This window comes from Panicum virgatum, chromosome 9K (genome assembly GCF_016808335.1).
Source record: "Panicum virgatum strain AP13 chromosome 9K, P.virgatum_v5, whole genome shotgun sequence".
Taxonomy (NCBI): domain Eukaryota; kingdom Viridiplantae; phylum Streptophyta; class Magnoliopsida; order Poales; family Poaceae; genus Panicum; species Panicum virgatum.
This window is the reverse complement of record NC_053144.1, coordinates 52,950,121-52,970,889: the sequence shown is the minus strand read 5'-3', so window position 1 is coordinate 52,970,889 and position 20,769 is coordinate 52,950,121. Positions and strand designations below refer to the sequence as shown.

The following is a 20,769-nucleotide window of genomic DNA, read 5'->3' as shown; positions in this document are numbered from 1 at the left end:
CTCTTAAGTGCACATCCAATTCTTTTTATTTTAAAATTTTACAAAATTTTAAACTAAAGAAGGTTCGAGGTGCACCTATAGTACATCGATTTGCACCCCTAAATTTAGTCTTTCAAATAAGCTACATGAATGTGAAAAAAAAATCATCCCCATTGGTTAGAGCAAATGGAAATGGCAGAGCAACCGTTTGAACGATTTACTGCTTAGATTTTGCACTCGTTATATATGGTTTACTCCATCCATTTTAAATAATACATTATTTTATTTTATTCAGATAGGTGCTACATATATTTAGATATAGTGTACATTTAAATACATAACAAAATTTATGCATATAAAATCAAAACAATCTATATACATCTTAAACGTGAACTATTCTTAGCATCTTTTGTGTTTCTATAACAGGACCTTATTTTTGCTCATATTTTTATGAGAAAAGTCTCCCAGCTACATTGCTCCAGAAGTAGTACTCACGTTGGTAATACGAAAATACTCCCTCCGTTCCAAATTATAAGATATCCCAAAAATTTTGGAGTGTCAAAGCAATCTCAAATTTGACTAAAATTATAGAGAGAAATATAAAGATTTATGATATCAAATTAATGTACTATAAAAATATAACTAATAAAAAATTTAATGGTACTTAATTTATATAATAAATGCCATTATTCTATTATATAAATTTGATCAAATATAAATATTTTGACTCTCCAAAATTGTTGAAATATCTTATAATTTAGAACGGAGGGAGTAACTCACAGCTTCACAGGACGTCCCTTGTTTGGGTCTGAGATCGACCTGCTTTGTGTTTATCCAACTTGCCACATATCCCTACACCTGACATGTTGAGAACGTGCGTCGTGCGACATCCAGCCACACTGACTCCGTCCACTATCAGCTCTCCACCTGTATTTAGACCTGGATTGAGGATTGGCACAGCACAGAGATCGTCAGTTTATTTCTGCTTCAAAAAAAAAAAAGTCTCACAAAGTCACAGACACGCAGTCGCGAGCTATAAGCTTTGCCAACATGAAGAGCAGCAGGCAGCTGGGGCAGCAGCAGGAGGAGGAGCTGGACCTCGAGCTCAGCCTCCTCCCCGGCGACTCGGACACGGAGCCGCCCGGCTTCTTCCGCTGCGCCTACTGCAACCGCAAGTTCTACACCTCGCAGGCGCTCGGCGGCCACCAGAACGCGCACAAGTACGAGCGCACCCTCGCCAAGCGTCGCCGGGAGATCGCCGCCGCAATGCGCGCGCACGGGGCCGCGCCCGTGGTGGGCGCCTGGGTCGACGCCGCCTTCAGGACCGGCGGCGACGCGGGGCGCGACATCGGCGTCGCCGCGGGAGCTGAGCCCGACGGAGCGAGGCCGCGGCTGGAAGACGCTCTGGCGCCGGAAAGATCGTCTCGCCTGCTGCTGCGGGACAAGAAGGGCTCGTCGGAGTACGGCGGTGTCGAGCACGCCGGCGAGCTGGACTTATCCCTCAGGCTATGATCGATGGACCTCTGATCTCTCCCGCGGCGCCCCTCAAGTCTCCGTGATCGATTTGCTTGGTTAATCTATCCAGTCTGCATGCTTGCCAGAGTTTTTTTTCTTGTTCTTTTGGATGGGTGCAATACAAGTACTAAGCTCTTTCTTAGATTCACAGTGATCTTGCATATAAAAGTTGAGTTTCTCTCCTTGGATACAGAATTACAGATATACTCCCTCCGTCCAAAATAGTAATCATCCTAGGAATTCTAAGATAAATTAACAAGAGTAAAATGATCATATTTGCCTCTATATATTATCCATATTTAGCACTAATTAATTTTTGTATGTACACGCACTTTCTAAATAGAGTAGGGTGACTTATTTTTTGGATAAAATTTGAATTCCAGAATGACTAGTATTTTGAGACGGAGGAAGTACAGCTGAGTTTGTATAATAGGATTTCTTGGCAACACTCGATCATCCGTGGAGAGATTTGGCGTGCTTGTTCTACAGTTGTTATTTCTTCGCTCTCAATTAGCCTCTGAATTTTGACCGCGTGTGTGATTAATTTTTTCAAGTTTTTTCGGTCTTCTTCAAGCGATTTTCAATGCTAAAAATTCCATGCCAACCGAGTTGTACTAGTTAGTGAAGGGGTCCTCTTCAATTAATTTGGAATGAACGGGGCAAATTTGGGGGGCAACTGCATAGGATTGGGTTCCCATGGCAAGGGCACTTTTTGTGGAGAATTTTTTTAGGATTTTCAGTTATCCAATAATAATTTTTCTAGTTGAAAAAAATGGATGCAAAATTCCAAATATGAATCCACGGGAATTTTAAAGAAAAATGTAATCGCTGGTCCAAGCAACTTCAATCCAAGGATTTTCATATTTCTACGTTCCGAGAATTAATCTTCATCCGGGGACACCCTATAAACAATGCTGACAAGGAAAAAAATCCTATGGGATCCATTCTTTTCCTCGGTTTTGAAAGATCACACTCTAGAGCAACTCCAATAGCTTAGGTATAATTCTAGTCAAATTTAGAGTTTTAGAAGCACTCTAAAAAAAAATAGAAAACTTCCTAAACAGTGGGAAAACCAACCGACTCTCCAAATCAAACTCTCTATATCCAAAACGGGTCCACGTGTGGCAATGTTGTTTTTTCGCCGCTTCCTCCGACGCCGTCGTGCTGTAGCCTAGCGGCGTTGTACACCGCCGCGACCTGCTGTGCGGACAAGTGGGCGCTAGGGCCCTGGAGCTCGCCGCCTCCGATAACTCCAAGAGCCGGCAACAGCCCGGGGGAGCTGGACCCCGGCAGGTGGGCCGGGCGGGGTCGGCACGCCGCCATCTGCTTGGGCGGCCACCTTCTCTGCCTCTTGTCGCATGCGGCCGCTGGCTTGGAATCTTGGGCGACGCCATCGCTGATGAAGAGATGGGAATATGGGAATATGGGATTGGATGCTTGGTGTTGACGACCAAAATTGGCACAAGTCAAGGTTTGCTGGACAAACTGGGTGAACCGGTCAGACCGGGCTGGCGTTTGCCTGATTCTTGCAGATTGCAACGTGCGTCAGTCTTCATCAGTGACGCCAACAAGGATAAGGAGGAGGAGCTGTGCAGCGACGAGCTCACGGTGGGGGCGGAGGAACGCCACCGCCGACTTGTCAGACGCCGCGGCCGTGGCCGTGGATGCGCGCGATGGGTCGGAGTTGCGCAGGCTCCACAGCGGTCTGCCGGCCCCGCTCTTACTTCTTGGGCGCGTGCCGTCGCTCGATTGTGGCAGGGGAAGGAGAGGGGGTGGTAGTTGCAGGGCCCGACGGCGGCAGAAGACAGGACTGTGACGGCAGCCGTGTGAGGGAGAAGTGGGAGGGCGGCAAGACGCGGGAGCATGAGGGAGGCGCGGGAATCCGGCTGGCACGCGCACGACGGGGCCGATGGTGAGCCGAGCAGTTTTTGTATAGATGGCTAGTAGAAGGGGAGGAATAGCGACCAGGATACAGAAACGATGTAGATAGATAGTCTGTTGGAACTCGATTTTAAGGGTAATTTTTCAACTTTACAGAATAAAACAAGTTTTCCTAGGCTGTTGGAGTTACTCTTAACATGAGCCATTCACCGTTTGAAAAAAGAAAAAGGGTGCAAATTTGTCTATTTCACTATCAGAAGCTAGAACAGCCCTGATGGCCATGAGTTTTTCGTGACGTGCCCCAAAATTAGTCAAGGAAATTTTATTATTTATCATGAGACGGAAAGTGAGCTGCCACAATAATGCAGGGTATCATCCACAGCAATCTTGCAACTTTTTCAAGCCAATTATCACCCCTATAGATGCTCCATAAAATCCCTGAAAACCTTCATTATGTTGGCTCCGATATAGATTATTTCTATAGCTTTAGCATTCTTTGCTGTATTTATGTGAGAAATCTTGCTTCCGGAAATTCCTTACCCCACAGATCTGTGAAATGATTTCGTTCCAGGACGAAGAATTTCTCATTTCTCTTTACCTTGCTTGGTTCATTTCCTTCTACAAAATTTCTCATTTGAAGAATCTCAAACAGTGAAAGTTAGGGAGAAAAAATCTTCCGAAAGATATGGAGGATTCCCCATCCCAATCTCCATTAGTGGCCTGCTCGCTTTGTGGGCCCTAAACTAGTACTTAGACGGACCAACAAAAATGGCCCTGCCAATTCGCCGAAACAGGGAAATCAGGCCTCTCATTCATCCATGGGCTATAAATATATGATCCACCCACACAGCCGTTTTTTCTTTTTTATATTTTTTAAAAACAAAAATTTCAAAAATATATGTCCGTTTTGAAATATTTCAAAAATAGCCCCCGGTCGCCCCCCAGAGGGCGACAGGCCTTAAGTGTAAATTTTTTTTTCAAATTCGCAATGAGGTCCCTGGAAAAAAAGTCCCTGTCGCCCGTTGGACGGGCGACAGGGGCCTGTCGCCCAGCCCACGGGCACGGCAGGGGGGCCTGTGCACATGCGCGGGTTAGACGCGCATATCCTGAGTTTGTTTCGGAGCTCGACATGTTGACGCCCGAGGACGTTGTCTGGGAGCCTTACAGCCCAGAGGCTGTGGCTACCCGTGCACCAGCAGGCCTGTCTTCGCACTGCTCCGCGAATGCGAGCCTGTGGCTTACTTCCGCCGTCCTGGTTTATGACATCGCGGTTGAGGCATATTGCCCCTGGAGAGTCAGGAGACAGTTTGGGCAGCGCCAGGAGTTTCCGGTGCCCACCGCGTTGGAGCGTGTCAGTCGCCAGGACCACAAGTAATTATGAATGAACTTGGCTCATACATTCGTGTCGAATCTAACGATTCTTCGTGGTCCACTTTGTAGGTTGTCAAGGAGTGGCTTGCCGTGCTCTGATGATTGGCTCACCAAGATCCAGCCGTGGGTGGACCAATGGGAACAGGCAGACGAGCACTTGGTCCATCCAACAGGACCACACACAGATAGCTCCTTTAGGGTTTACCTCACCTGGTACTTACCCCGGACTCGGGCTCGTCTGGTTTTTGTTGACACTCACCCGCAGCCACACCAGGCGAGGCCTCAGGATGGCTATGCCCGGCACCACGTGGAGGCACTAGCTGGCGCGGTGAGTCTCTTGATCATATATATATATATATATATAATCATATTCATAAGATAATTCATGTGTTTCTAACTGTACCTTTACTGAATTGATGCAGCTTCGCCTTTGCAACATGATGGAGACGGACTGCTCGACTTACTTGATGAGGGTACGTGCCGGATCCCCAATGACCCAGTTTGAGCAGACAGAGGCATGGTCGAGGCAGCGTGATCAGTTGCGTCAGGTAGCGCACAACTTCGGAACCCGTGTGCAGTACGAAGACAGCCACGGGTCGTCTCAGGCCTCGTCGTCGTTCCCGTGTCCGTCGACCGTGCACGGGCCGACGTCGCAGTTCTTCCCAAGTGCAGGTAACGTACATATCTCTTTAAAATTACATCAAATGTTCCTACATATTTACTAATATCACATACAGGATACGATCCAGCTACTGCGTTCGGCCATACTGGAATGTTTAGAGGGACAGCACCAGTTGGCGGACCGTATCCAGGGATGGTACCGGGGCCACAGATACCGGCCTACACAGGTTAGTTTATGTTTCGTATTTCGGTTTCTACATGTCATGACAAAATATACGAGCGTACGCTAACATCCACATTTTTTGCGTAGGATTCTACCCCGATGCGGGCGCCGGACCTTCTTCTTCCTCCTTTCGACCAGATAACGAGACCTTCACCTTAGACGACTTCGACAGCTTGTCTCCAGAAGAGCCTGCCGCGCAAGGTGACCCCGATGTCTTGGGGTATTCACAGCTAGGAGGAGCACCACTTGGGATCTCTCAGCAGCAGACACCGCAGCCCCTTGCGCGTCCTGAGCGACAGGTGAGGTCTCCGGATGTTCTCACCTACTCCGAGGGCCATGTCCGTGCCCAGCAGAGGGCTAAGAGGGTCCGACGCCCTAGAGGTGGTTAGATATATCTGATATTTATTTGTAATGAGATAGTTGTGGACCTCTTATTTGTATCTGATGTTCATGATTGTGCTAGTTTATTTGTCATTTGTTTCTATAGATACTATTGATGTGAATTTATTATGTTTGGGGTTCCATAATGCTCGTTAAATAAGGGAAGTTCTTGCGATTTTTTTCCGTGATTTAATGAAGGACAAGTTAGGTGCGGTAGGAGTTAGCGGTCGAGATCCCGCCGACGATGAGGACGACTACACGTTCGAATAGCTCAAAATAGGAACTATAGTGTATCTAGCTGCGAGTACGAGATCACAAGTTGCCACTGCTCAGCACGGCGATCACGGAATTCCCAAATATCGCATTCTTTGCCCAGACATATGTGACCCAATAGCAGTGCACTTCCACCATTTCAAAAAGATGTGAAAACACGACAACCACTCCAGTTTTTTTTCATAATGGCGGCTAGGGCTGGCTTTTTTTCTAAATTTTTAGGCTCAAATCACAAAGGGAATGGTGACATACGGCGGGGGAGGGGCCCCTGTCGCCCCCCCCCCCACGGGCGACAGACCCCTTTTTTTTTCTCCAGGGACTTCGTTGCAAATTTGAAGAAAAAAAAATTACACTTTGGGCCTGTCGCCCTATGGGAGGGCGACCGGGGTATATTTTTGAAATTTTCCAAAACGGACATATATTTTTGAAATTCTAATTTTTTTTAAATATAAAAAAGAAAAAAACTCACCCACACAAGCCCATGTGATAACATTCGTTTCCATCCACGCGTCGTGATATGAGAGCTTCGCTCATTCCGACCTTTCCTCTTTGTTGATCGCTCGTGTAGTCGTGTGTCCGTCTCTGATTTTTTTTTCAAAACCACGTGCTCTTCCTCTCGTCAGCTTTCATGCAAAAGATAAGAACGTAGGCAGTTGCAAACTAAAATTCATCTAGGATCCAATCAAATGCCTTGCTTAGTGCTTTTTTTTAGCGCTTATATGCAGGCATCAAAACACTCTTTCTGGCAAATGAGGTTTTCGTCAAGAAGTTTCTTTGGCCATTAAACAACAGGACGGACACAATAGAATGTGGCAGGGGAATCTATCTATCCACCGCATTTAAACCACTGGTGTGCTCATCGGCAGATGCTTACAACATTGCCCTGCCTGCGTGCACGAGACAAAGTTCTGCCACGCTGCGTTGCAGCGTTAGTTGTACCTAGCCTTGTAGGGGTCCCGGCTGCCTCCCCCGTTTCGAAATGTAAGATTTGGTTCCGCTTGAAACGTCTTCAATATCGTTGCGGCACCTGCCCAAAAACCAGACAAGGCGGACTGCAGCTTTGCTTATCTGCACAACCTCCTCATACGTGGATCTTTGAAGACTAACAGAAGTATCGTTCTTCTGCTCCTCTTCTTGTTTGCTTGCTTTTGGTAGTATTACTCCAACAAAACAGACATAACATAGTTATTACTCCAACGTTAAATAAACAAAGCACATGCTGTTACGACAATTTACAAAGCACCAAAAATAATTAGAGCTCCACGTCTTGGCACAAGCTGCAAGGCCCTAGAACAGTCAATTTAACTGCAGGCGGAACTTTACGCTCGATGAATGCTTCGACAGCCCCGAGCGCTTGCTGGGATTCCCTGACCATATTGCGACAAACCCGCCGAGTTAAAATATTTAATTAAGCGTAACCGTCATCATTTGTCGCATTAGTTTAATTAAGTATAACTTGACAGGCTGTTTCAACCCACAGGCCGACCGAAACACACCAGAAGTCTCGCACGAAGGCGAGCGCAGAAGGTACCAGCACGATACAAACTTAAAAAATAGCAAATTATATTAAGACTTTTACAAAACAACTTTAAATTTAAAATTTACAAATGAAAAGATAGCAGCGGAAAAGAATCTAACTTACAGAGCATTTTACTAGATAATAAATAAAACAAACTAATAAATCGAGAACTACCGATACGTGAAGACAAGGCGCCACATCGATCCCATCGATATGACACCTAGTTAGCTCCTAAACCTGAAATAGGGTAAACAACAAACCCTGAGCAACTAATACTCAGTATTCTAGACATATTCTAGACATGCAAGCTTTTTGGCTAGTGGTTGGTTTTGTGGAAAAGAAACAATACAAGTGAGTCCTTATTTTTCCATGTTTTAGCTTCAATATAAAGTAAACAATTTACTAATCCTCTATGATTTGCAAATCTACAACAATCATGGTGAACAATTCAATAATTAGATAATATCAGCCCGCATCTCATCTCTTTTAATTCATTTCCTTGTTACGATGTGACCAAGAGATCAAGGCTCTCATGACCGCGAGACACGGCGAATCGATCTGATTTAACCTTGCAAGGTGGACCTAACCAACACGGCACGCAAAAGCCCCGTCAGACCCCACGCACCAACATTTCCCCTCCCCGCCTCGAACTACAGGAACCAATCCAACGACATATGGTCAGCCGAGCTCAACGTGAGACCACCAAAAGTAAACATATACATCCCCAATTCTCCGCGACTACTCGACTCGCCCCAGGAGTTGGGTGCGGGTTCTTGTACTTTCGAAGCAAAGCAGTACCCGGCTTACCGGTTTCGACTACCTCCTACTCCCGGCATGCGGCTAGTACAATTCAATCCCCGATCAGCACAGCCGACAACGGAACGGTCCTTAATCGACACAGATGAGGCTACACCTTCCCCCATCCGGTCTCCCATCCCATACCTTCCATCTTAAATATAATAATTCATATACTGAAATATAAAGACACCATATATCTCGCGAGTGACAGAATTATCACTCGACTTCTATCGAGCCCTATTAAGCATAGCAGTGCTAACGACCTATTCATACTAGTATAAGGCCCAGGAAAACCTAGGGATCATGCAACTAAGGTTTCAAACAATTCCTAAACCTAATGCACAATTATTAGAGACATATACATATGTCATAATTTGAAATAGTAGGATGTGCACCGGGGCTTGCCTTCGGGCTGCTGCTCGACCCTGGGCTCAGCTGGGCCTTGGGCCGGGTGCTCACAATTCTCTTGCTGAACTTGCCCCCGCTGCTCCTGTGGCCCGGCGATCACCTCGTACACGGCTCCTTCTGCGGCGGTGTCTACACGTATGCATATGACATGAGAATGCATGCAGTATGATTTGTAACTTTGAAACAAGCCTAACCCGTATACACGCACCACTACCCGAGACAACCCGACGTCCAAAATTCTGCAAAACCCGAAATATCTGGAATTCAATCCGGAATTTCTGGAGTATCCAGATTAATACCCGGAGTTTCCGGGTTTCACACAGTTTTCGCCCCCAAAACTGAAATTTTGATTGAGACAAAACCAACCCACAAAAATCGAAACCCTCCTAGACCCTAGTAGAGTGATTCATAAGAAGATGATTGACCCAAGAGAAATCACTCAAAACCTCCTAAAACACCCAAATCGGCTAGCCCTAGCTTTTAGCACCTTGAGCTCACCTTTCTTGCCCGAAGAACTTGAATCAAAGCCAACCCAAGGTGGAACATGTAGAAAAGATGATTTCCCCACGCCGGTAGAAGCTTCTTTGGCCTTGGAATAGATTTGAAAGGAAGGATTTGGAGTTTAGGGCCAAGGGGAGAGGGAGAGCTCGTGAGGGAGTAAGGAATAGAGAAGAGCCGATGTTTTAACGTTTGGAAACAGTGCAAGAGATAAGACACGTGATATAGAAACTCCAGGTCCAGACTATCCGGAAGCAAATCCAGAGTATCCGGGTGCAAACCCGGAGTATCCGGGTTTTCCCAGGCTCCAGAAAATTGGACTGAACTTGAGTCGATTTTGGTGACTCGATTTGTACCCGAAGAATTAGGTCTCTAATTAACTAGTTAATCCCATGATTAATCTTGATTATAGGTGATTAACACCTGGATGTTACACATATCCTTCTCCATTGTGAGGCATTTGCCAAGGCTGTTGGCAGAGCACCTAGGAAGGCCCAAAGTGGTGTCCAATGTAAGGCAATCAAGCGATGTGACATTCTCAAGAACGTAGCATACTAGCTCAACCAAGCCCTTGGCAGAGCAGAAGCCAGTGATCTTCACATTCTTGAGGTGGCCGTGCCGGTATCCTGATATCTGCCTCAGAGGTGAGGGTCTGAGGGATCTCCAATAATCGAGTCATGCTGCATCCGCAGTTGTGAGACCTAAAGATGAAAGACAATATGCTAGATTTAATGGTTGGTTCCACGATGGGCAGAGGAAAAAGAAAAACAGGATGAAAAATGACTTACACCCAAGACAAAAGTCTCCAGCGAAGGTGCGGCATCAAGAAAATAAACCACGGAGAAACAGTCGTAAGCAGGGGAAAATGCAGCTCCATGTAGACTAATACTCAAAACCTTGAGATGAAGGAATTTGTTTGGCGACAATGGTGTGCTAACCGCCTGCACAATGATGTTTCAGACTCCCAAATACAATAGCAGTTAACCACTTCACTAGCCTATAACCACACATGAGTTAAGAACACACCTCACAAGATGAAATAATGGAAAGAATTTCCAGGTTTGGCACAACTGACGGAAGCTTGACAGGAGCACAGGAGATGGCACAATCCATGCTCAGTGTTATGTTCTTCACTTCCAATGACTCTGCAAGTGAGACTTCTAATTGGCCACCTGAAATGAAAAAACTAGACACATTTGGAGCTTTGCTCTCTATCACTCGCAGCTTGTCGCATTCAAGCACACTGAAACAGCTCAGCCTCTTCATGTGGCAAGTTATCTTCAGGCAAGTTATTTTGTAGCAATAAGTTAAATTCAACTGCTCCAAAGCACTAGAATTTGAAAGGAGGCACCCTAACTCTTCCTCCGTGATGCGCACCTCATGCAGATACACACTTGTCAGTTTTTTAAGGGAATCAAGTCCAACTGTTGTTGTGAAGGTGCACCAAGGAAGATTTAGATGACGAATCGAGTTTCCACTCCCGCTAGACAAAAGTGAGGATGGGAAACAGTACTTCGCCTTTTTAAGTGGTAGCAGCAGGGTGAGTTCTTCAAGCTCTGGTGTAAGAGCAAATTCAAGCCAACTATTGAGATAACAATGGGTGTTGGCACTGTAACCACAAAATTCAATCTTCAGAGTCCTCAAGCCAATGCCTGAGTGTTTTTTCAGAATATGGTCAGCTCTGCTATTGAAATCACTTGCTATTTTATTCTCTCCATGGACATCCTCATTCAAGCCCAGTGTTGTGCTGTTCAAGGTAATGTTGGGACGGCATCTCCAAGAACGTAGAAAGGCATGAGACACACTGGCTGTACGGGCAGCATCTTGAAGTGGCATTAGGGAATGTATATGACCCCATATGTCCTACGTGCACAAGCATGGGATAAAAGTTGAATATTGGAATCATAAATGGAAATGTTTTTCTTCAGTTGGAGAAAGAAAAAAAAGCCAGCACAGAAAAAGAATCACATGGGGTGATTTTGGTAAGCTTGAACAAGTAATATAGGTGGTTTATTCACTCCTATCCTCAGAGGGGGAAAAAAGCTCCAGAACCACACTGCTGCAAAAATCAAAGACAACTGTCCTCTAACAGATTCCCATGCAAAATATATCTACAATTAAGACCTGTCTACAACACTGCTACCCACAAAATAACATAACTTCCTCTGAAATTATTTTTGTATTGACACCTCTTCTCCTCCAATGAAAACATATTCTTAAATCCCCACCCCTCGTCATATTAGTTCCATCAATCACCACGACTGAAGCTGCAACACACTTAATCTTTGTTGCCCCCAGCTCTGGCCCCATCGATAGATATCGATTCTTCCAACCACCTGGAGCCTAATTTAGCGATGGGCAATAACGATGCCAAAAAGAATGTTGGAGAAACATGACAACTTGGTGGCAGGGACTGCAATGTGGGCTGACCTTCGAAGCAGAAACAGCAAATGCAGCAGAGGGTGGACCTACCAATGCAGTCAAGGCATTGTGTAGGCTTAGCAAAGCAAGGTGAGGGGGGGTCCCATGCAGCGAGGTTGTTGATAGTGGTTTGATCTGCCATTAGAACGATACTTCTATCCTTTCCAATTAAGGGCCATTTGGCAGAGCTTCACTCAAAATGGCTTCACTAGTGAAGCCAAAGCCGGTGAAGCTAAAAAAAAAACTAGCTTCACCTGGCATCTAGTTCATTTTAGTAGTCTTATAAAATGGCTTCACGCTGTAGTGTCTCGATTTGTGTGAAATAGGTGAAGCCGAAGCCTAAATAAGTCCCACCAAACAGGTCCTAACTAGTTATAGCAAAAGAAGCACAGCAGATAAGAAAGATGGAACACCAAGACGCCTACTCCTTGTGGCGTACCAATGACAGTTTTGTGCTAAAGGGCAAACCAGTAAAACCTAGGTGAAGCAAAGGTGTGAATGGAGTATAGCACAGCTAACAAAGATGACATTCGTCAGGTCAAGGAACTTTATTAGCTAGCACAGTCCACCAAGTGCGTACGGTTAGAGCACCATGATTTGAGTTGGTGGTGGTGGCATTTGTTAAACATTGCTTTTCCCATATCCAAGCCCTTTACCCTCCCCCACATCCTTTTTCACCCACCCAGCTAGCCAAGTTAAATGTAATATAAACACTTATATATAGTCCTTGTAAAAAAACACTTATGTAAAGACAGTAAAGTTATTCAGCATTTCCCATTGTAACGAATTGTTTTCTTTTGCAACACATGGGTGAGCTATTTGCATAAATGGCTTGTTGTCAGCATTGTGTACACGTACCTCTGGGAGGTCTGGTCCTGAAAATCTCATTCTTTTCCCACCTTGAGGATTGTCATCATCCTTGTAGTTAGATCTCTTTCCATTAACCAACGAAGCAACCAATCCATCTGCAAAATTAAACACATCTTGGCTGTGAGAAAAAGAAAGAAAAAAAAAGAAAGGCACATGGATGCATATGCAGATGCGGTTTGTTTGTGTCACCCAAATGTTGTGGCAACTCCATAACCCAATAGCTCATGGCGCTGTCAGCAAAAGGAAAGAACTTCAGGCGCTCTTGGAAGAGATTGCGTTGCTTTGCATGTTTTGTACCATCCAAATAAGCACTGAAGGTGGAGTTATTGGATTCTAAAGAGTCATCCTTGAGAAATACTATCAATACTCGATGACTAGTTTTTTTTCCCTCCTGGAATCTCCTTGGAAACTTAAAGTTTTTTTAATGGAGCCTCGGTGCGTGGTATTGGAATTTAAAAACCTATGCTATTCCACCAAAGTAAGATTTTACAGTCAAATTTTCTAAAAAAAAAGATTTTACAGTCAAATAAGAATTAGCTAGCCGGCATAGGCGAACACATAGGAAAGGGGCAATGTTTCTATCTATCCAGATGTAAGGTTTTGCTGCGCTCGGATATGTAACAAGTCTATTTGCTCTCCAGGGTAAAACAGGGGGTTAGCTTTCTTTCCACAAAAGTTTATAAGGCCAGTCCCAATGAGAAGTTTTATGGTGTGCCATGCATATTAAATAAGGTGCCACGTAAACAATTTGGATGACATGACAATGATTTAAAAAAGAGAGATGGAAGAAGTTTCATCTAGATGAAACCCTACATACACTATTTTCAAGTCATTATGTGTCCTACAATTAAATACAATAAGCACGTAGGAAACACCAAAATTGAAATCTTGCATTGTAGGAGTTATTTCATATATAGTTTCATGATATTTTAGATGATGTGGTAGTATTGGAAACTGTAAGATAAAACCACCCACTGGAAATAGCCTAATAATCAAATAAACATTGTCTACCCCGCTTGGATCAATATATATGCTCGTCTCGCCAAATCTAGAGGAGGAAAAGACGTTTTTTTTTGCGTGTTGGTTGGTTGGTGGTAGTGGTGGGGGGTAACAAGGAGCAGCGGTATTCAGAAGGATAGGCTCATGCCATGGATCGGAACGCATAGCATAGAAACCTAGAGGCGAAGAGGCTTACTGAGGGGCCGAATCTCGCCACGACGCCGACGCCAACACCGACGCCGCTGAAAGGACATGAGATGATTCAACGCTAGCAGCCCCATACGATGGGACGATGGCTGGGATCGAGACGGCGGCCGGCCTCTCCGTCTCTCGCTCGCGCGTACTCGGCGTCCTGGTGTGTCTCAGGAAGGCGGCGCGGGTAGAACTGCAGAAGATGAAAGTTAAAAGAGGGATGCCGCGTTGGAGGAAGAACAAACCGAGTTCCGCTCTCGCTCGATTTGCACTAGTAGTACAACTCCGACTGGACAAGACGCGGAGGGATGGCAGGGAGGAGAGAAGCCTGCATCTCCCGGAAGTCCTAGAAGTGAAATCCGTTTTGCCACTTTAAATTCGTGACCGAGTTTGAATAATTTTCTAAATTTGAAAATCAGCCATTTTTTTCCTATGCTAGAGTACACGTTGTAGTATCTAAACTCGCATGTAGACGCATACCGCACCCACTCACACCTTACGCAAGTCCTCTAATTTTAAAAAACCAGACAAATTACCCTTGAATCATTCAAATGGATTTTATGGTAGTTTTGCTAATGTGACAAGGGATCTCACACGTTAGAATCTTTTTAAAAGTTTTTTCATAAGATTTCTTATAGAAAAGATTAAGATTGATTTTGTTTTTCAAAGACCTATCCAATGAGACAGGAAGTGACCGGTGGTGTGCACGGCGGCAGGCGGGTAGCCAGACGCCAACATTGCAGAAGACAAGTAGGAGAAAGGTGTGGCTAATTTACGGCCGATCGAACGGAGCGCTCCGTTCGGTTGATTTCAAACAATTCTTGATCCGCCTGCTACGGATGCATGGTCTTCCACCCCATCATCAATTGCTCCACACATAGTCTGTGCTCCTAGTTCGTACATGATTTTATTTGCAAATATAACAAAATTTATCAAACAAATTTCTGCAACCATATATAAAAAATTTATGTACAAAATTATTACGCAAAGACAAATTTAGGCAAACAAAATTTTTAAATCAAAGAAATTTGCAAACCAAAAATATTTCGAACAATGTGGAAAAAAATTGGAGATAAAATTTTAGAAACACAAAAACTTAGGGACAAAATTTAAAGAAATGAAAAAAAATGAAAAAAGTTATTGAATATAGAATTTTGGAAACAAATTTTAATAGAAAAAATCAACAAATAAAAATTAGAACAAAAAAAAGCAGATGCACGCTGGAGAATCCGCCGAGGCGCCGAGGAGCTCCCCGCGGCGTACCTTACCGCCGCCGATGCTCCCTATCCCCGTTGCTTCGCTGGGGCTCCAATGTGCCGCTCGCCGACGCTTCCCTCGCGCTATGCTGCTGGGCTGCAGGCCACCACGCCGCCTATAAACAACTAGGTAAATTGCGCGCTACGCTGCACCCACTTGGAAATATGAAGTAAAATGGTTGATGGTTATGTATGTGTTGATTATTGCGTATGAGCCGAATCCATGTCTCGCGTCGGGCTTCCTCTCTACACGACACGAATGGACTGATTGTTGCGTATGGGCCGAATTCATACCCCGCGTCAGGCTTCCTCTCTCCAGGACACGTGTCGTGCCCATAACGTCCAAACGCTCTCATCCCTCCCTTTTCATGGCGCATAAGAGTGAGAGTAAGAGTGTGCTACGTTTTTCGTGATGGCCATGAGTTTTTCGTGAGGTGCCCAAGAATTATTCAAGGAAATTTTATTATTTATCATGAGGCGGAAAGTGAGCTGCCACAATAATGCAGAGTATCATCCACAACAATCTTGCAACTTTTCCAAGCCAATTATCCCCCCAAAGATGCTCCATAAATCCCTGAAACTTTCATTATCTTGGCTCCGATATAGATTATTTGTACAGCTTTAGCATTCTTTGCAGTATTTATGCGAAAACCTTGTTCCAGGAAATTCACCCCATAGACCTGTGAAATGATTTTGTTCTGGGATGAAGAATTTCTCGTTTCTCTTTACCTCCAAAAAGGCTCCAACAGTCGCCTGCTCGCTTTGTGGGCCCTAAACTAGCACTTAGACGGACCAACCAAAAAAGGCCCTGCTAATTCGCCGAAACAGGAAAATCAGGCCTCTCATTCATCCATGGGCTATGATCCACCCACACAAGCCCATGTGATCCATTTGTTTCCATCCATGTGTCGTGATATCAGAGCTTCGCTCCTTCCCTCTTTGTTGATCACTCGTGTAGTCTTGTGTCCGTCTCTGAATTTCTTCAAGACCCACGTGCTCTTCCGCTCGTCAGCTTTCATGCAAGAGATAAGGACGTTGGCAGTTGCAAATTAAAATTCATCCAGGAGCCAATCAAATGCCTTGCTTAGTGCTATAAACAAATTATATGCAGGCATCAAAACACTCTTCTGGCAAATGAGTTTTTTGGCCATTAAACAACAGGACGGACACAATAGAATGTGGCAGGAGAATCTATCTATCCAACGCATTTAAACCACTGGTGTGCCCATCGGCAGATGCTTGCAGCATTGCCCGCGTTCACGAGACAAAGTTCTGCCACGTTGCGCTGCAGCGTTAGTTGTACCTAAGCCTTCTAGGGGTCCCGGCCTAGCTACCGGCCCGCTGCCTCACTCGGTTTGCTGTGCTGTGGCTGGTGGTTGGTGCTGATTTATTATAAGAGAAAAGTACTGATGGATGGCTGGTGGCTGGTGCTGGTTTAATATGTGAGAAAAATACTATTAGCTGGTTGCAACGAAAACAGTGATTATCTTTCAAACTTTGCAATTCAGGAAAAAATATACCAAACTTTGGCAATCAATTCTTTCACACTATTGTTCATATTAGCAAAATCAGAATCGTGCATAATTGCATGTTTATATATGTAGTACTGTCCGAACAATAAAAAGCACTATGGAACAGCCTTTGCCTTTTGGACTAGGCAGAAGGGGATGCCCCCCCTAACTACACATGGGTGTCTATTGCAAGTCTAATAATTGGCTAAACTTGGATCGGGCATTTATCCCCATTTCCTTCAATTTTCTACTCATTTGATCCGTTCAATTTTCTACTCATTTGATCCGTGCAATAATTAAAGACAAGGACTCTCTTTCGCCTCCCTCTTCCGATCCTCTGACTATTTATCTCAAGCTATTTTGTTGAGTTCAGGTTTAAGCACAAAGGTTGGGGTACGGTTGAGGGCCGCCCCGGCTCTCACAACGTCACCATATACAGTGTTCTGTTCCAAAATAATATATCCGATGATGATCCACACCAAAGAAAAATATTTCTCTTTTAATAAAAAACGTGCTCCTGATGAGGCACAGTTAAAAAAAAAAACTAAAGAAGTTTGATCACCACGAACTCTAAAACGGCTTATGAGTATAATACAATACGAAACAGTAGCTGCGAGCGATTCCTAAAGCATCCAAATTTGGTGAGAGCAGCGGTCCATGCATGGCTCCTAACCGTCTGGACGAATCAATGGCCAATTTGATACTGGCAAACAAGGACCAGCCGTAATAATAATGACGACATGAGCGCGAGATGGTGGCCAACGCCTGGTCCCCGGCCGGACAACACGTCGACGGCGGCGAGTGTGCTTCATGACGCGTGACGGATCACCGCTCCGTTGCGGCCCAAATTGTCTCCATATCGTGTTGCAATGTCATGTCACACTACTACAAATTCTGATTAACCGTGACTTTTTGTTTTTTTTGGGTTGGGGGAGGCTGTTGTTCGGTTAAGGGTGGACGGGCCATAGGCCGTGCATCCGCCTCGGTTAATTGGTTAACCAAGACTGTTGTTCGGTCAGAAGTGCTGGCTGGCATGGCGGGCCATGCCATCTTAAAGTACTTTTTTTGGAATAGCCATCTCTAAGGTTTATTTAGACTGGTTTAATTAAGTCCCCATATATGACATGCGTATATAGTCATCGTTGATACCATTCACCTTGTTGATACTCCTACATGGCAAATAAAAACCAAACAACTGGAGATGGAGCTGTGAAGAAGCCGATCACTTATGAAATGGTCTGCTATGGTAATCCGAAGTGATGATTTTGACCTGTCCATTTATATATGTCAATCTAGATGGCTATTATGACGTATTACAACCTAGGAGGTAATATGAGAATTAAATAAATAAATAAAATATATATCCTCTGACTAGATCTAACAACTATCTTTTGTAAAGCTCTTGGATCGATCTAACAATCTTACTCTTACTAATTGGAGGCTCCTTTTAAGCCTCCACGTAAAGCCATCTTAGGTGGACACTTAAATAAAAATAGAGAGATTCTAGAAATTCTAAAAAAATTCAGAAATATCCGGCCATCAATCTGACAATTCTAATCATAATAGTCATTGGATCTATTACCTTTCCTAATAAATTATCCACCTCTATCATTACAAAAATAGATTAATTAACCTGCTAAATATATATCTAAATTACACACCCCTAACATTATGAAAAAAATCTAAAGTAACCCCTAATATTCGTGTAAATTACCCACCTATGTTATTATAAAAATAATATAAAAAAACCCCTAAATTTGTATATAAATTATTCAATTATGTCATTATTAAAAGTAAAAGTAACCCCTAAATCTAAATATTGAAGTACACCAATATAAATTTTAAATTGCTATTTATGTTATTATTTACATAAAATACTATTCACGATATGTGCCACCATGTATTCATGTATGATGAAAGAGATAAAGATACCAACTCACAGACAAACAGTTCAATTAAATATATATCGAACACACATGGAGGTGTAATGCAAAATGAAATCTATTGCAACTAGATAATGATAAATATGTATTTTAGAGTATATGTTACAATATTTAATAACATTTAATAGATAAAAGAGCATGCAAGATATATAGACAATAATAATAATTATCTATAATTAAATTATATTTTTATATTAATTTTAATTAGCCCGTGCGGCGGCACAAGTTGATAGGTTAGTGACAATTAGATGTACTCCCTCCATTTCAAATTATAATTTGTTTCATTTTTAACATTATGTTTGACCACTCGTTCTATTTCAAAAGTTTGTGCAAACTTAGTCAAATTTAAGTTACTTTTACGAACTTTTATTAATAAAGCAAGTCACAACAAATAAAAGAAGTGATATTCTGTATAAATTTTTGAATAAGATGAGTGGTTTAACTTTAGGATAAAAATAATTAAACGAATTATCATTTGGAACCACCGGGGCAAGCGGCAACGGTGAATCTACAAATCACTGTGGTTTCCCTCATATTTTGTTAGACCATTACCTGAACTTTTTCTCTCCTAATTTGGTACGAAAGCATGCATGCCCCAGCCGGCATGTCATTATTCTGAATCAATCAACACTCTTCTTTTTCCTGATAGAATCATAATTAATGAAATCAGCGCACTCCGGCCATACAACTTGGCTTGATATGCCCGAAAAAAAAACTTGGCTTGACATGAGCTCTTCCTTCTTCGGTTGCCACACATCCCCAAATTAAAAGCACGTGCGCGCGAGAACACGCAAGCCACACCAGTTTCGTTCCCATAGCTGCCTCTGTATTATCAAACCCTCGCTTAATGACCTGCACAACAATTTCTGTAGCAAATTGAGCTTCCACAGGCGCCACACAGAGACGTCCTACCATCACTAACAGCAAGCTCGTCGACCCCTATAATGGAGAGGCGGCCGGAGCAGGAGCTCGACCTTGAGCTCACCCTCCTCCACCCCGGCGCCTCGGCCGCGCCGGATCAGGAGCCGCCCGGCTTCTTCCTCTGCACCTACTGCGACCGCAAGTTCTACACCTCGCAGGCGCTCGGCGGCCACCAGAACGCGCACAAGTACGAACGCACCCTCGCCAAGCGCCGCCGGGAGATCGCCGCCGCCATGCGCTTGCATGCGCGGTCGGGTGCCCTGGTCGACCTCCCCGGGAGCGCTGGAGTAGCAATCAACCTGCCTGCAGGAGCGGAACCTGCAGCTGCAGGGAGGGCGAGGATGAACATGTACACACACAAAGCTGCTCCGGATCCGTCGTTGACCGGGCAGTCCGGCAGCAACCTGCTGCAGCACAGCATATGCAGCGGCTCGCCGGAGGGCGGCGTCGGGCGCGCCGACGAGCTGGACTTGTCCCTCAGGTTATGAGGCGATTGAGCCCATGTCTGGCTCTAATTCCCCGCACCTTTGTACCAATTATTCTGTGTGTGGCTTTACCTGTTTTGATTTTGACAAGATTGCCTGGTTTCTATTCTCTCCTGCACCCCTCCTCATCTTGCATGTGGCAATACAAACTCGGGCGGCTTTGCATGCATGCTCTCTAAAAGGTTTGGATTGATAATTCTGAGCCCATAAACTTCAAAGTCGGCAGTAGTGCTGCATTCTCATGTAAGTTTGGTTTCTGTCTCCTGGAATTTCATGTCAAGAATTGAGGGCCAGTTCCTCAAGCTTACCCAGAGAGTAATAATTGAGGAGATTTGATGTGTGCTTGGTGCTTATTGCATTCTCTTAATAATTTAGCTCTTAGTTGTGTTCCTCCTCCAGAGATTGTTGCATTGTGATTCCCTCCGGCGGTCTAATTGCGTAGAATGATGGGCATATTGTATTTGAGCCATAACTGATTTCAAGCACCATATTTGTTAGGGACCGAAAAGGCAACCAGAGGGGGTGAATGGGAGCCGATTAAAACTTTCGCCGAAGCAAAAGTACGGCCTATCTCCCAATTGCGCACCCAACCCCTAGAGTTCTAGGTGAAGTGTGGAATAGCTATGGAAGAGCTAAACCAACACAAATAGACCCTAGGAACGAGTGAGAGAAAACACGGAAGCGAACGAGAAAATCTGCAAACC

At 44.3% G+C, this 20,769-nt stretch overlaps 2 protein-coding genes and 1 pseudogene across 2 annotated transcripts; 2 read left to right on the top strand and 1 right to left on the bottom strand.

Moving 5' to 3' along the window:
- Positions 1-910: 910 nt before the first annotated feature.
- Positions 911-1,960, top strand: LOC120652216. Its single transcript, XM_039929978.1, has one exon. It carries the CDS (start codon positions 1,030-1,032, stop codon positions 1,489-1,491), a length of 462 nt encoding a protein of 153 aa, XP_039785912.1. The 5' UTR covers positions 911-1,029; the 3' UTR covers positions 1,492-1,960.
- A 7,903-nt stretch (positions 1,961-9,863) lies between these two features.
- On the bottom strand, positions 9,864-12,984 carry LOC120648117 (annotated as a pseudogene).
- Positions 12,985-19,498: 6,514 nt separating this feature from the next.
- LOC120648792 (zinc finger protein 4-like) lies at positions 19,499-20,401 on the top strand. The gene has a single exon (XM_039925451.1). It carries the CDS (start codon positions 19,604-19,606, stop codon positions 20,066-20,068), a length of 465 nt encoding a protein of 154 aa, XP_039781385.1. The 5' UTR covers positions 19,499-19,603; the 3' UTR covers positions 20,069-20,401.
- The last annotated feature ends 368 nt before the right edge of the window (positions 20,402-20,769 follow it).